We start from the raw sequence: 17,214 nt of genomic DNA, 5'->3' as shown, positions 1-17,214 counted from the left end.
TCTGCCTGGAATATTCTCCCCCGAAAGAGTCACGTCACTAGCTCCTGGACCTTCAACTCTTTCCTTCTCCATGAAGCCGGCCCTCACCACCCCATGGAAAGCTGCAGCCCACCCCAATGCCCCCCACCCTGCACGTGTGTGTCACTGTACGTTCGTCCTCTAACACGCCACACGGCGTTCTTATTTTATTACGTTTACTGCTCACTGTCTCTGCTAGAAAGCTAGGTCACAACTGCAAAAAGCATTGTCTGTTTTGTTCCCCAATGTATCTCCAATGCCAGGGAGAGTGGGATCTCAATCAACACTGTGTTGAACAGATGCATGAAGATATGCTCCGTATCAACTGCTCAAAACTAGTTTCCCAGCTTCAGGAACATGCATCTGTAATCATAACAGAAGAGGTTATTCACTTAGAATTAATAACTAAAAGATGGGTTTGTACCTCTGGAACTCAAAGGAAGCACACCGAGTGGAACCTGAAGGGAACATTCACTTTGCAAACATCCCCACCTGGGAATTTATGAAGAACACCAATCAGACACTTCCACAATTAACTCTGATGCCCTTTACATTTACTGTGTCTTCTCAGTACCCGCCACTGAATGATACAAGAGACGCACGTGTTGCAGCAGACGAGCGTGGCCTGGCCAGGCAGCGCGCATCTGAGTGGTGGGGGAAGAGTCAGGGAATCCACGTCGCCCTTACAGACCTGCACGTGAGAATGATCTGCCAGAGGAACCTGGAACTTTACAACAGCAACGGAGACACATACCTTGCACGGGCGTCACCACTGCCCCCTTGAAGTGGGGGTTTATGTGTATGTTCTTGGGCTGCTGTGGAGTCACGGGAGGAGGGGTCATCATCGCCCTCGGGGCCTCGATCTGGGGCGGCAGGTGCATCCCCTGGGGAGGGGAGGGATGGTGTGGATGCTGCAGGGGAAGCAGAGGCTGGAGCTGCTGCTGCTGGAACAGACTTCTGATTGGCTGCTGCTGCGGCGGCGGCGGCGGCGGCGGGGGAGGCTGAGGCTGTGGCGGAGGAATTAACCTCGGAGAGTGCGCCTGAAAAGCACCGGAAAAGAGACACATTCACGGAGATCAACACTCAGAAGAAAAAAGGCCAATGCCTTACAGATTTCACATCGACTGAACTGTAAAAGTTATGACTTGGAAATAAGTATACAGGAACAACTTGTGTAAAACACCAGGATAAATAAGCTGCTCCGCCCGCTCACAGTAAGGGCCACTGTCGGGACAACACGAGTCAACCTCAGGGCCAGGAGGGAAAAACAGCAGCCCCAGAATAACACACATGGATTCCAAAAGGAAAAAAAAACGCAGTTCCACCATCAAAACTACCCACCACGAGCCAAGCGCTGCGCTGGGGACGGAACACAGCCTGCCCTGGGCCGTCCCTGCACAGCCAGCCCTGCTCCTCTTTGAGAAAGCCTAGAGAGCGAGGCGAGAACGTGCACAAACAACCCTGCTAGAAACCAGGCTGCAGAAAAGGACAAAGGGCTCCCCCAAGGGAGGTGGGGGAAGCTCCTGAGAAGACGGCATCTGAACCAGGAAGGAGGGGAAGGAGACGGGCCATGCCGGGAGGGGAACAGAACCACCTGAGAGCAGCAGAGGCAGAAACACGTGCCTGCTGGGTACACGAGGGGGAGACCAGTGTGGCTACAGCCACATCTGAAGACCGGAGGATGCGAAGGTGGGAAAATACACCCTCAAGGTGGTCAAGGATCTCGGGCTGTTTCATGGAAGAGTCGCTGGAGAGCAGGAAACCACCACCCACAGCAACAGCTGCAGGGCACCGGGCTCTTGTGTTTTAAGCACCTACTCAAAGGTCAGTATGTGGAGTAACTGACTCACTCCCAACCACCCTATGCAGTGGGCCCTTGTTAGGACTCTCCTTTACAAGATCAAGCGGCTGCTAAGCAGAAGAGCAGAGAATCTGATTCCGCAAGTCCTGCTTGTAACCACTAACCAAACTGGCCACACGCAGCAGTCGAGGCAGCAGGCTACTACCGACCAAAGTCTCTCGTATAATGACCTGTTTTCCCCGGGATGACGCCAAATTACGGAGGCTTCTCAGTTGTCACAGCATGCATGACGACGATGACTTAACAGTGTGTGTGAGATGGACGAGGGGAAAGAGGATGGGAGAAGACAGACCATTTAACAGGCTACGGCGGGAGCTGAATGGAAGAAACGGCCGTGGTCTGAACAAGAGCAGCAGGAAGAAGACATTTCAAAGGAACAATGAGAATTTTGAAACCAAAGTGTACATGACCTTGTCTAACCTATCCTTCCTCAGGGGGGACTTCTCTAAAGATTCTGGAACCGGCTTAAATCCGTGGATACATACATATGCTCCCAGAAACCAGTCTGTTCCCTCCTCTAACTCATGACATCTGTAATGTGCACATTTGCACATGGTGCGGGAGTCTTTTCTATCTCATTCACCACTGAATCCACACGGAGAGCATGCTGACAGAGGGACGGCTAAGCTAAATCTGAACAGAACTGGGAATGAGCACAGCGCAGGGCCATTCACTCAAGAGCATGAAGGATTTTTAAGGAAATCGTGTGTTTTAAACAAGGGGAATTTAGGGCCTGGGCGACACCCATGCAGAGAGGCCCAGGGCAGCTAGGAAATGAAGACACTGAGCTGGCAAGAGGCTAGGGCTACAGACCCAGACTCGTGTGGAGACAGCAGATGGCAGGAAGGACAAGGCTGCCGACTTAGAGCTCTGACTAAAAAGAGGCCTGAGAACAACGCAGCCAGAGGAACAGGGGAGACGGAAGGGGCCCTGCTGGAAGAGAAGAGAGTACACCCCAAGCTCAGACACTCAAAATAAGAAAGGCTCAAGAAAGAGGAGCTCATGGGTGATGCCCAAGGTCCCAGAGTGCAGTCCAACAGGACGGACTGCAAAGGTCAGGTGGCGACTCTGGGAGCACATTCGGAGAGGGAAAAGAACGAAGTCCAGGCAGCAAAGGATGGACCGAGAAAATGGACACAAGCAAAGACGGTGAGCAAAGGTTATTCTTTCCAGAACTCGGAGGGTGAAGAGTCAAAGAGACAGACAGCTCTGGGGTGGGGAGTGGCCAGGATCAAGGGTGGACACAAGTGTGAGTGAGGTTAAGGTCGTTTCAGACAGCTGTGACCGTTTCAGTAAACTGCAGCTTTAAAACACCACTGACTAGCAGAGATGAGCGTAGAGCATATATGCCAAAGCCCCAGGAGTGGGTGCAGCCCCAGTTCACTGGGAGCCCTATAGCACCTACAGAATTCCAGAGACACGGCATCACTGTCGGGAGGGACTCAGGCCAACTCACACTTGGGCAACGTTTTTAAAGCACCCACAGATCTCCCAGTTGAGCCTCTCTGAAGGAGGCACATATGGGCACATACTTCCTCTCTATGTAGATAAGAAAACAGGGAGTTCAGTTACTTTTCCAGGATCATGGAGACACAGTTATGCAAAAAAACTGGTCTCCTGTGTGGCTGGTTCCCCCCCAGGAGGCCAAAATAACGGAGCTGGCTGTTCAGTACACGGCAAGTGGAGGTTGGGGGAGAGGAGATGGGATGGAGAAGAAAAAGAAAAAACTGAAGGGCCAGTCTTCTTGCTATCAGAGAAGCTTAAGAACAGTTGTATGAGCAGACAGCAGTTATTAATATCATCAACCTCTTTATGCTGTAGTCAACCCACCTACCCCTCTTCCCTGTAGATCAAAATTAGAATTCTCATGCTAAAACAGTAAGTCATCCTTAGAGGACAAATGTATGGACACCAAGGGGGAAAGGAGTGGGGTGGGAGGAATTGGGAGACTGGGATTGACACATTTACATTATCGATACTATGTATAAAGTAGACAACTGATGGGAACACACTGTACAGCACAGGGAACTCTACCTAACGCACTGTGGTAACCTAAATGGGAGGGAAGTCCAAAAGGGAGGGGATATCTGTATGTGTACGGCTGAGTCATTCTGTTGTGCACTGAAGGCTAACACAACACTGCAAAGCAACCATACTCCAATAAAAATTAATTAAAAGTAATAATAATAAAACAAAACAAAAAAACAGTAAGTCATCTTTTCTACTTTGTTATTTCACAAATGAATGCCTCCTAAAACATCATTTCTACACGGAGGCAAAGTGTGGTTTTCCCCTAAACTCAGATAATAATGTAGGAGGGTAGACAGTGTGGACACATATTTATATTAAATGAATCTGTCCTTGAAGACTGACTTCTGAAGGAAAAAGCTATAAAATCCTGAGGCTAACTGAAGGAACAACAACAAAAAATCACTACAATTCCTGTCTTTGTTCCTGAGATGTCTCATCTTTGAAATACAGAGGAAATTCAAATGAAGTTGAAATTACAAGTACTTGATTTATTCCTAAATTATGAAAACTTTTTATGGATACGACAATCTCCATTTTTATGGATAGGATATGACAGTTACTTGTAAGAGAAACTGCTACATTTAAGGGAAAACCTACGGTAAGCAGTGTATAAGAAAAAATATTTTATAAAATACACCATTACTGCTAGATTCTAGATGTAAGACGTTCAGTATTTTCCGAATGGTGCTCATAGGAGCAGCACCTCCCCACAAGCAGAAGGTAAAAGCAAGGCTCCCCTGTGGTTCGGCCACTGGAGGACACCAGGTCTCCTTATCGCCTCTCTATCAGTAGTGTGCAGAGAATTAGTTTGCACTACCTGAATACTAGAGGACTGAATGTGTGTGACCATACACGAAATCATACTATAGATTACAAAGAAACTTGAGCCACTATGCCTTTTACTAAATTTTAATTTCAGACTAAGATAAATGCAAAATATGATACCCACACAAAAGCGTATTTCCATTTGTTCTCAAGTTGCAAGCTCCCACAACGAAACTGTAAAGCTTACCACCACAGGTGGCTGCGTGGGCAGCAGGGCGGGCCTGTGATCCTTGGCTCTTCCCCTCTCACTGTTCTCTCTCCTCTGGTCTCCGGCTCCACGACACATGGACGAACCTCCTCTCCTTCCTCCCCGCCTTGAGCCGTAGCGTCCCTGTTTATGCTGTCGCTCCCTTTCTTCGAATTCAAGCAACGCAGCTTTGGCTTCTGCTGAAAGCTCTATTTGAAAAGATGCATATGTGTTAGATACCTTCCAATAGCCTAAATCAGACTTATAGGGAAAAACAGGAAAGAAATACATGACAATGAAACTTAGGAACGGCAAGTGCTTCACCCACTACAAACAACTCAACTAGCAGCATCAAGCAGGATACGATCACAGAGACATTCAGGCCCCATGAGTGAGACCAGTTAAATGGAAGACATGCCTTTCCCTTGTAATAAAATACAAGGATCTTCTGTAAATTTTAAAGTGTTTTCATTTGTGCTGAGGGAAGCTAAAAAGAAGAAGCTGAAGTTCAACCCAACCACCGCCCTTCATCTGCTAGGCATCCTGCAGTGATGGCGGATGACGCTGGTCAAGACCTGGCTCCCCCAGTCCTAAACCAGGACACTCTTCTAAGCAGAACCAGGACGAGTATTAGTTAACACACAGTGGCACAAGAGACTCAAAAATGACAAATTCCTGATTGTTCTGCTTTAAAAGCAAAATAAAATCACTCTCGAGTCAAATACTTGATTTCATAAAGAATGGAAACTTATTTAATACTGTCATTTCAGATTTTCAGATTTATTTTTTAAAAAATAACAACTTTACTCTGTGAAGAAAGGCTTATATCCATGCAGTCTGAGAGGGAAGCTACAGCAAATGAGAGCAAAGCCACAAAAGAAAAAAACCCATTAATGCAGATATTTCTGGGACACCCAGTAGGTGCTGCTCAGCTCTCTGACCAATGCTTTAGGGATACAAGAAACATATAGTCTCTGGCCCTAAGAAACTTCAGTTGGCACGTTATTCTGAATTCCTAGAAGAAAAATGCTAACTTATTCAAATATGGTTCCTTCATTTAAAAATATCATCTAAGTTATGATAATATATCTTCCATTAATAAATGAATAACCTTCTAAAGATTTCACTGAATTCTACTAAGGATTGTTATGCCCTCTTCCACAGTGAAGGGTAAATTTTAAATATTACCAGTTTATCTCCTATCTTGGATTCCATAATCATCTCCAAACTCTTCCAAAATCTCTAAGCCACATTTCATTTTCTTGAAATTGTTTCTATGGTATTCCCCTCCCCTTCAAATGAATCTCTGACTCCGTTCAAAAGAAAATTTAATCTCTTCTTAACAAGCACAGACTTTTATTCTCATCTTGACTACATGATTGGTTCACATACACATTTTATGCAGTGAATCAGCAATTATTTTGCTAGTGGTTCTAAGTGTCAAGATTAATTTCACTATCCCCAGTAATAAAATGGTTTCAAATGACATCTTTAATCAGCAAGTAAAAATGCTTTCCTCCAATTGAGACAAGCTGTCACAAAAGGTCACCAAAATATGACAGGATGGAAATTACATTTGTAACTTCAACTGAAATGTTAATTTCCCTTTAAGTGTTTTCTGAACTATGTCCATATTCCAAAGTAAAGAGCTATAGCTCAATGTAACAAGGTTTTACAGTGTTGTCCCTTTCTAAAATGTGCTTAAGAAAAACATATTTACATATAAATAATTTTATAATAGTTGAACTAATACATAATGAATATCTATAAAACACAGTTTACTTGGCAAAATAAAAACAAATGACAGTCTTTTTTTTTTTTTAAACAGATAACTGAATCAAGAAATTTGTGAAAATCTTGCAAATACAAGGACCATCGTGTAAACTGAAGGCGGTATCCTATTGCTGGTACTAGGTGACCTTAAACTGTTTATTACTAGATGAAAATATTTTTCCCAAAGATCCTTTGCCTTCAGCAAAATTAACCGAGGATATTATTTCAAGAGAACTTTATGTGGGCATAATAACAACGGTCTTCAGGCTAAAGCAGTAAAACATAATTTAACACATTTCATGTGCCAATGAAACTGAGAATATGGCAAAATCTAGATGCCTCCTCATAGAGAAAGAATTGTCAAAGCCTAACTAAAATAAACATAGTCTTTCATTTATTGCTTGTACTGCTTCCAAAGAGAATCTGAGGTCCACCTCCTAGGGCAAAAGAACTGGCAGCTCTGAACTGCTGTGCTGACACTTCAGGGTAACTGGTCAATGACACCCACGTTCCAGAGATGGCTTTTGACATTTCCATTCAAAATAAATCTTTCCCTTACACATGCATGTGCTAGAAACCCTTCCCAACTGCATTCTGTGAGAGAATTAAGCCCTTTTACCCAATGGGGTCCTTTTTATGTAATGAATGAATGTATTTCCTAAGTACGTAGTTTTGTACCATCCTTGGGAAAACTGAGAAACGGTCATGTTTTCTCTAAGGTATTTAATTCCCAGAATCCTGGTTGAGGATAAAAGCTCACTACTTAAGATCATAACTCAGGTAAAAGCCCAAAATTCCATATCTAATCCAATCTGTAATTCAAAATACAGATCAACAACTGTGAATTAGGCTCTACAATGGTCAAGACTGTCATAAATATCAATTAGTGTTCTTCATATTTAAGGATGACATCATATATTTGAATGGAAAGAAGACTAAAAGTGACCAAATGCCCTTCCAGATTTTGAAAAGAACTCACTAGTCCACATGCAGATGGAAGGGTCAGAAATGGGGGATGCCAGACCATCATTTCATTCTTCTTTTTAGAGTGGAGTGTTCTTAACATTAATCAATGATATCACAAAATAATTGTTTTTATTTGTATTCAGAATGTTAAAAGACATCATTTGTCAAGAAACACATATCATATGAGACGACATATATACTCTGGTAGCAAGGTATTTTAATCCCATTACAAAGAGTAGGTAAGCAGCTTTATACAATCAAATAAGTGCAAGCATCTGTATACAGAACCTGAAACTGATATTTTTACCACCAGGAGTATACAAAGTGATGAGTACAAATTTATGTGAATTTCTAGTATACCAAGTACTGTAGTAGCTTCTCTTTCTCACTGAATATTCTTCTTCTATATAAAATTAACCTTTTGTTGGAGGGGAGGGGTCTTAAGGAAATAAGGGAGCTCACTGCTTTAGGAAACCAATCTCTAAAATGAACAGAAAAATCGTTTTTGTACTGGGAATAATCCTAACTTTTCAGTTACTAGAAAACTCATGTTTTCAAACACTAAGCTTTCTTAAGTTAGGGCTTACAAATAGGGAACAGAGAAAGATACTTTTAAAGTATCATTTTTACTTGCCCTATTATCTAGCCAAAGAATCACATTCTGCACAAATACATTTAGAGCCTTTTTTCTTAACGTTTAAAAAAATGGTAAATGGTCAAACTGTTTATGCTTCAGACACTCTGCCTCTAAAAATCCCAGGCCCTCTCTGCCCATATGTAAAGGGCCAACCTGCCCATCACTACCCCCCCTTCCACCCTCTTGTCTCAGGATGACATGACTATAGCAACTGAGAAATGCCTTAAAAAAAAAAAAGGAAAGGAAAAAAAAAAAAAAAAAAAAGATTCGACACAAATTCTTTTCAGTAAAGTAAATACAAATGACCCTGAAAAGAATGATATGAGGCAAAGATCCTGAAAAGAAAGAGATGCAGGAATGAAACAAGTACAACTTATGAACACAGGCAAGCTGGACATTGCAGAACACGTCAGTGCTTGGGTCAAGGTCAAGTGAAAAGAGATGAGAAGACCGTAGCTGAGGAGCAGGGGACGGGAGAAGCGAGGGCGCTGAGGATGCGGGGAGGGTGACCCATGAAAGGCCCCAGGGCCCGTGAGGAGCTGGCTGCAGAGAGGGAAGGTCGCCATTCCTGACGGTGTCTGTGAAGTGGTTTCACATCCTTAGAACGTGTAGCTATCCCAGTTATTAAGATGTGACACATATGTTCCCCAATTTATGTAACAAAGCCACAGCCCACCTACACAGAAGCAGAAAAGAGATGATTCACCACCACCACCCGCCCCACATGGCACCCTCCTTCCCTAATAAGCCGCTGCCCATTGCCCTCTGGTGTTCAGCCAGGGACGCCATCTTTCCTTTGTTCATCTTATCCCAGCCCAAGACTGAGATGTTTATCTATTCCAATAAGCTTGTTCCATAATGTTACCAATTACTCCTGCTGACGGATACTTTTGGTCTTTTCATCCCCTTTTTAAGACCTTTGATTCATCTCCTTTTACCCAAGCCCAACTTTTCAGCTCCGCTTTCTTAGAAACCTATGGTGTACCGGTTCAGACCAACCAGCAACTTTATACCATAACTTAAGAACAGTCTAGGGAAATCCTGGGCCAAAAGGCAGAAGGAGGAAACTGGAGGGAGAAGAAATGGAGAACACTAAGTCTCTAGGTCAATCTTTCCACAAACCTCACTTAGTAAAGGAACATGGTAAGACTGGCTCACTACTGTTAACTCTGGCATCTTGTGAGCTTAGTGCCCTGACAGAGAATTCCTATCTGCCACTTAAAGACACACACTCAGGGTTCCGACTGAACATGGCTACAAATAACAGTTTTATGAAGTAATAAAGGTAGTAACTAATGGTTAGTTTCTTGACTTTTACTTTGACCAAGACCAGAGAACAAGTACAACAACCCTCTGTCCTTCCATCCTTCCACCCTCCTACCCTCCTCCTTGTAATACGGGACAATATCCCAGTGGTTCTCAAAGTATGGGTTCCAGGGCAGCAGGAACAGCATTACCTGGGAACTCACCAGAAATGCAACTTTCTTGGGCCCCACCCTAAACCTATTGAATCAGAACAGCTGAGAATGCATCCAGAAATATGTGTTTTAACAAGTCTTCTGGGTGATTCTGCTGCTCAAATGTGAGAACCACTGCTTTATTCTCTGCAATGGGCACTAGACAGAACCACAGACAAGGGGGTGCGGGGGGTCAATACTGGAAAAAGCTCTGCTGATTAGCAACAGCCTGCAGTAGGTCTGTAATAGGAATGACGTTCAACTGATTGTGCTACAAACAAGTCATCTTGTCTCATTAAACACTGAGAGGAATGGCATACAGAACAACAACAAAAAGAGATGGTTATAATAACACTAAAAGGTACAAAATAAAAACAGTCTGGCCCAGAATTAGCCCTGGCAACCTGGACAGTCTCGGGAAGGGTAAAATGACCCTGTACCACCCCACACCACCTTCCCAGAGCCAACCAAGAACCACACAGTATGCATGAGAGCAGGTCTAAGCCACAGACTCCAAAAGAAAAACTATTAAAAAAAAACAATCAAATATTTTATTCAAACATGTTTTAATCCAGAAGACAAGTCATTTTTATAGACCGACCTTTACAGCACCGTAACTCAGCTCTCACCTCACACAGACCATCCACCCTCTGAATGCCGTGCATAATACTCTATAAAGGTTAACTTTTTTTTTATCTGTTTCATTAATCATAACAGTACTATGGAGGAAGTTGAAATGGGAGTGAAGGATGGGAGACAGGCAAAAAAAGTTACCCAAAGTTTCTGGAATGTTCCTTCTCTCTCTAGTTACATCTGAGAGCCTAATAATTGTTCCTTCTTTCCTTTCAGTTTTGAAACGTAATCGTCCAGATTCTTCATCATCATCCTCTTCTTCATCTGACTCCTCTTTCATGTCCTTCTGCAGCTCCAAAGTTTCCATGCCTCCCTACATTGCAGACATACAAAAAACAAGAGGAGGGAAAGTGAGTTCATATTCTTTTGAATTAAATATTGAATAATGGTTATGTATACACATATGTGTATGCACACATAAAAGCTCTTTATATTCAAGATGTAAAAATACTGCAAAATGTCCTATTTGTAAAGCCATGTGAAACATTAAACTGATCCCAGGAGACAAAATCTCAAACATTAAAAATTAACAATGTTAGAAAAAATTCGAATTCCTACTCCTGGTTAATATACAAAGTCTTACACATTGTTACTACTTATACTTCTAAGAGAACAAACATGAATTCCAAAAATCCCTGCTGGTCTGGAGTCTAATTCAGAGCTAAACAAAGTTCAATATATTAATTAAATTAACACTAGTGTTCCGTGAGCTTATTAGCCTATAACCCACCTTGTAACTCACATTAGATGACAGCACACTCCTTCCCGTTAAACAGGCTCCACATTTCCTGTAATTCCTGACCCCATCTACTTTGATTTCCAATGCCAGGCAAGTGCTCCAAATCTGCTGTTGGGTTGATTTGGTTTTTTTTCAGCCTCCATAATCTTTCCTGTAACATTTCTCAACCCTTTCTACTTCGTTCCACTGCCTAGTGTTCGTTCATTACCACCTCTGGCTCAGATTATTAACCATAAAACTATTTTTTTTCTTCATTCACATCACACTAAAACCAGTTTTTATCTTATATTTCACTACATCAGGATTCCTACAAAAATTCTGCCTAATCTGGTCCCAAACTAAAAGTAATTTCTTCATCAACAATTCTTTCTGTATAACTCATGTTCCTTTTGACACTAATCACTTTCGCCTCATGTTACATCTTAGTGACCTACTGTTAGGTAATAAGGTAGGTACCTACTGACCGTTAGGTTCACTTAGACTTTTGGTAAACTTGAAAAAAAAAAGACCCAGAAACTACTCCTTCAGTCTCATCATTCATAATTCTTACATGTCCTTTACTCTTAACAGAAACAAATATGAACTACTTCATTAGAAAGTGTGCCAAAAAAAAAGATACAATCATTTTGGATTCTTTCCCCAACATTTTCTGTGTAAAAAATGCACACACTCATTGCTATAAACTCTAAAGTAGAGAATCAAATGCCTGAAAATAAAATAATGAATGTAAACTGTAACTTTTAGCCTAATGATTGCAAAACCACTTTTCAGTATTCTGATACTCAGCATACTATAGAATTTTTTTTTTTTAATTTTAGTCCCTTTTTTTTTTTTAATTTATTTTACTTATTTATTTTTGGCTGTGTTGGGTCTTTGTTGCTGTGCGTGGGCTTTCTCTGGTTGCGGCGGGCGGGGGCTACTCTTCCTTGCGGTGCGCGGGCTTCTCATTGCGGTGGCCTCTCTTGTTGCGGAGCACGGGCTCTAGGCGCGGGGGCTTCAGTAGTTGTGGCTCGCAGGCTCTAGAACACAGTTGTGGCGCACGGACTTAGTTGCTCCGCGGCACGTGGGATCTTCCCGGACCAGGGATCGAATCTGTGTCCCCTGCATGGGCAGGCGGATTCTTAACCACTGCGCCACCAGGGAAGTCCACTATAGAATTTTAAAGTACCAAAATTTTGGCATTTTGTTGGCTTAATACCATTACTTCTGTCTTACTGAATATCTGAAACCAAGAACGAGTGACGTGCGAGATGGACCCAGCTATGTTTGTGCTGCACTACACTCAAACTGCTGCACTACACTCAAACTGAGCAAACGTCAACTCATTTACAAAATACTCTTCTCCACCGCCATTAATGCTCCAGAGCAGTGCTTCTCAAATTTAAGGTTTATATCGATCACTGGGAATCCTGCTAAGATGCAGATTCTGATTCCACAGGTCCAGGGTGGGGTCTGACTTTCTGTATTTCCAAGAAGCTCCAAGTGAAGTCAACATGCAGGTCCACAGACCACACTTTAAGTAGCAAGGCCACAGAGGAGGAAAAGAAATCACTACCAATAAAGCAAAGATTCTATTACAATAGTCATTTCTAATTCAACCATTAAAAGCAATTACAGTTCAAACACTTTCCAAGCAAGTTTAACATGAAACACGACAGTACTGAAGCTAATAGTTTATTCTACATACAAATCTCCATCTAAGAAATCTAAATACAATACAGACAAGTTGAAAATTGTTTCTTTGAAACAAATACTACAGGCTACCAGAAACAAACCAACAAACAATTCTAGTCTATGACCCGGCAATCCCACTGCTAGATATTTACCCAAGAGAAATGAAAATTTATGTTCACGTAAAAACCCACAGGGAAATGTTTACAGTTCTCTTTTGGATCACCGAAAACAGAAACAATAGTGAATGGATATACGAACTATGGTGCATCCAAACCTTGGAATGCTCTTTCAGCCATAAAAAGGAATGAACTACTGATACAACAACTGGGATTCAATCACAAAGGCATCATGCTGACTGAGAGAAGTCAAAAGGTTTATCACTCAACAGGTGATATTCTGCGACAATTCCACATATATGACACTCTCCAAGAAACAAAACTGCACTAGTTACCAGTGATTAGGAATGGAGGGAGGGCCTGACTACAAAAAGGATGGCACAAGGTAGCTTTCTGAGAGATGAAATGTCCTAGAATGCAAACTTCTGGTCCAAGTCGCAGGGTCCAGTTCAGCTTTGAACTACATCAAGGATTATACAAGCCCTGAGCTGAAACTGAAACACCACCTGGTCTCAGCTGCTTCAAGTACAGGCCACCTGGCAACATTCACTAAGCTAGACTCGCTCCTTCAGCCACTGGTCACTACCTCTTATTCTAAATACTGGGCATCTCCTTTGGCTCTGTACTTACAGAATTAACTAACAAACCTACCTGCCCAAATGTTGACTTTCTCTGCAGAGAAATACTTATGAATGGAATATTCATACATATTCACAATATTCCATTCACAACTAAAATTCCACTGAAGGGTGATACTGGATAACAATATAAAAATTAAATTAGCCTAAGATTATATTTTGTAAGAATTTAAATACGTATGTAAATCTCTGATTTCATTATAGACACTGCCAGAAATATCTGAAGGTTTGATTTTTAGCTATTTAATTATCTTGAAAACCTGAAACCTTGTAGTTGTAATGCTTAACAGAGGGTGCATATGAAAACCATCATGAAAGTTCTTTAAAAATAGATAAGTCCACTAAAGTCTTATCATATATATTGGGTTGGCCAAAAAATTCGCTCGGGTTTTCCCGTAACATCAATACAGAAATAATTAGAAACCCTAAGGGGCAGCAAGACCCAGACTTGTATATTTTGTTACATTCTCCAGCTAACTCTGAAATGAACTTGTGATCTCAGTGTTTTGAAAGAAAATTCAATATTCCATCCCAAATCTGAAGAAAAAAAAAATTAGGCAGTTCTCTGAACTACTGGGTTGGCCAAAAAGTTCGTTTGGTTTATCCTGTAAGGTGGCTCCAGGAGCACGTAGTTGTCTCTAACTTCATTCAAAACAATTTTGTTAGACTGTATTGTGACAGCTGTCATATCAGCATGCATTAAAAAAAAAAAGTATCAAAATTGGTGAATTTTTGTGTAGCCATTTTAATATTGAAGATGGAAGACAAAAAGCAACATTTTTGGCATATTATGCTTTATTATTTCAAGAAAGGTAAAAACGCAACTGAAATGCAAAAAATGATTTGTGCAGTTGTGCAGTGTATGGAGAAGGTGCTGTGACTGATCGAACGTGTCAAAAGTGGTTTGCAAAGTTTCGTGCTGGAGATTTCTCCGTTGACCATGCTCCAGGGTCAGGTAGCCCAGTTGAAGCTGACAGCGATCAAATCAAGACATTAATTGAGAACAATCAATGTTATACCAAGTGGGAGATAGCCGACATACTCAAAATATCCAACTGAGTGTTGAAAATCATTTGCACCAGCTTGGTTACATTCATCACTTTGATGTTTGGGTTTCACGTAAGTTAAGCAAAAAAACCTTCTTGACCGTATTTCCGCATGCAATTCTCTACTTAACTGCAATGAAAATGTTCCGTTTTAAAACAAATTGTGACGGGCGATGAATAGTGGATACTGTACAATAATGTGGAATGGAAGAAATCGTGGGGCAAGCGAAATGAACCACCACTAACCACGCCAAAGGCCGGTCTTCATCCAAAGAAGGTGATGTTGTATATATGGTGGGATTGGAATGGAGTCCTCCATTATGAGTTCCTTCCGGAAAACCAAACAATTAATTCCAACAAGTACTGCTCCCAATTAGACCAACTGAAAGCAGCACCCGACGAAAAGCGTCCGGAATCAGTCAACAGAAAACACATAATCCTTCCATCAGGGTAACACAAGACCGCATGTTTCTTTGATGACCAGGCAAAAACTGTTACAGCTTGGCTGGGAAGTTCTAATTCATCTCCCGTATTCACCAGACATTGCATCTTCGGATTTCCATTTACAAACTTCTCTTAATGGAAAACATTTCAATTCCCTGGAAGACTGTAAAGGGCACCTGGAACAGTTGTTTGCAGTTCTTGGCAGAAAAGGTAGTGTGGAACAAAAGGGTGAATGCGTTGTTCAATAAAGTTCTTGATGAACATGAAAAATGTGTCTTTTATTTTTACTTTAAAAACTGAAGGAACTTTTTGGCCAACCCAATAGAAAACAACTATAGAGAACACTGCTTTAAAAAACTTCCCAAAAGTTTTTAGTGCTTACAAAATATTTGATAGAGAATATTTCTTTACTATATCATGAAATACAAAAAGTATCTAATTCTACCAACAGTTAAAATTTACAAGCTGGAAAGACTGAGCAATTAAATTGTGCAAAAATTACAAGAGAATAAAATTACAGACCAACCTCCTTCGTGAATACAGAGACAAAATTCCTTAAGAAAATAAAAGCACATGGAATCCAGCAAAAAATAAAAGGAAAATTCGTCACGACCTGGTGAGGTTTAGCCGGAAGCATAAGGTTGATTTAACATTCAAAAATCAATTTAACAAATCTTACTTCGAGAAGAATTCCAAATATATGTACATACTCTCCCCTCCCTCCAGGGGTGGACCTTAAGTCCCTCCTCTCCCTTGCCTTGGGTGCAGACTAGACTTAGTTACTTGCTTCCAAAGAAGAGAGAGGAAAGTGAAAGATAGTAACTTTACAGAATTACTATCTTTAACTGGCAAAGGCCACCTCACCACATAATCAAGGGTGACACTGCCAGGGAGGTCCTGTACCCAGTGGTATGATGGAATGAGGACACCTAACCTCCATGGTATTCTTTCCAAAAATCCATAACCCCAGTATCATCATGAGCAAAACATTAGACGAGCCCAGGTTGGGAGACATTCCACAGGACACCTGGCCAGTACTTCTTTAGACTATCAAGGTCGAGAAACTCAAGGAAAGACCAGAGGAGACAAGACAACAATGTGGTGCCCTGGACTGGATCCCAGAATAGAAAGAGGACATTAATGGAAAAACCTGCAAAATGGAAATTAATTCGGGAATACAGTTAACAGTTTTTAAAGCTAATTTAATTCACATTAATAAAACGGGGGATAAAAGTCACAAGATTATCTCAACAGATGCAGAAGAAGCATTGACAAAATTCAACACTCATTTCTGATTTAAAAAAAAAAAAAAAATCTCAGCAAACTAGACATAGAAAAGAACTTCAATTTGACTGAAAAACCTCCAAGTAGCTTATATTACTTACTTGATGAAATATTGACTATTTTACACCTACTATGAAGAACAAGGCAAAAACTAGTGCCCTCAATGTTTCTATCCTACATAATGCTGGAGATCACAGCAAAAGAAAGAAATAAAAAAACAAATAGGAAGAATTAAACTGTGTTTATCAACAGGCAACATGGTTATTACGATGTTAGTTTTCCCCCAATATGATCTAAAGATACAATGTAATTTTCATAAAAATCCCAACCGGATTTTTAATAGATATTGACAAGTGAATTACAGAATTTATATGCAAAATTCAAAGGATTTAGAATAGCCAAAACAATCTTGAAAAGGGAACAAAACTGGTGAATTACACTTCCTGATTTCATGCCAGAGTAACCAAGACAGTGTAGTACTGGCAATAGAACAAAAAAGAGATTCCAGAAAGAGACCCAAACTTAAGTGGTCAATTGATTCTCAACATAAGCACTAAGGCAACTCAATGGGAAAAGCTTTACAACAAATAATGGTACAAAAACTAGATAAACAAATGGGAGAACTGAGACTCTCATACGCGACTGGTGGGAGTATAAACGGTACAAACACTTTGGAAAACCATTCAGCTGTTTCTTATAGCATTAAACACATTTCCACCCTGTCTCAGTAATTCCACTCCTAGTTAATGCCAAGGGAAACGAAAAATTACATTCACAAAATGACGTGTAAAATAAGCTTTGAGTTATTCATAATAACAACAAAAAAAACTGGAAACAACCCAAATATCTATTATCAGGAGAAAACAAATAAGGTATATCCATAAA

At 41.2% G+C, this 17,214-nt stretch overlaps 1 protein-coding gene across 11 annotated transcripts in view; it reads right to left on the bottom strand.

Annotated features, from left to right (window-relative positions):
• Positions 1-17,214, bottom strand: part of RBM33 (RNA binding motif protein 33) — a 118,208-nt gene that overhangs the window by 64,963 nt on the left and 36,031 nt on the right. For 10 of the 11 annotated variants that reach the window (XM_082473762.1, XM_082473756.1, XM_082473765.1 and 7 more), the window contains 3 exons: positions 10,530-10,701; positions 4,923-5,131; positions 773-1,058 (listed from right to left, as the gene is read on the bottom strand). In XM_082473762.1, coding sequence (XP_082329888.1) covers positions 773-1,058; positions 4,923-5,131; positions 10,530-10,701 — 667 coding nt within the window. Of the gene's footprint in view, positions 1-772; positions 1,059-4,922; positions 5,132-10,529; positions 10,702-11,118; positions 15,841-17,214 lie in introns of those variants that run through there. The other variant, XM_082473757.1, reaches the window with a different exon arrangement.

This window comes from Balaenoptera physalus (genome assembly GCF_965194825.1).
Source record: "Balaenoptera physalus genome assembly, chromosome: 8".
Lineage (NCBI taxonomy): Eukaryota > Metazoa > Chordata > Mammalia > Artiodactyla > Balaenopteridae > Balaenoptera > Balaenoptera physalus.
The sequence above is the reverse complement of the archived record's forward strand: the minus strand, read 5'-3'. Positions and strand labels throughout refer to the sequence as shown.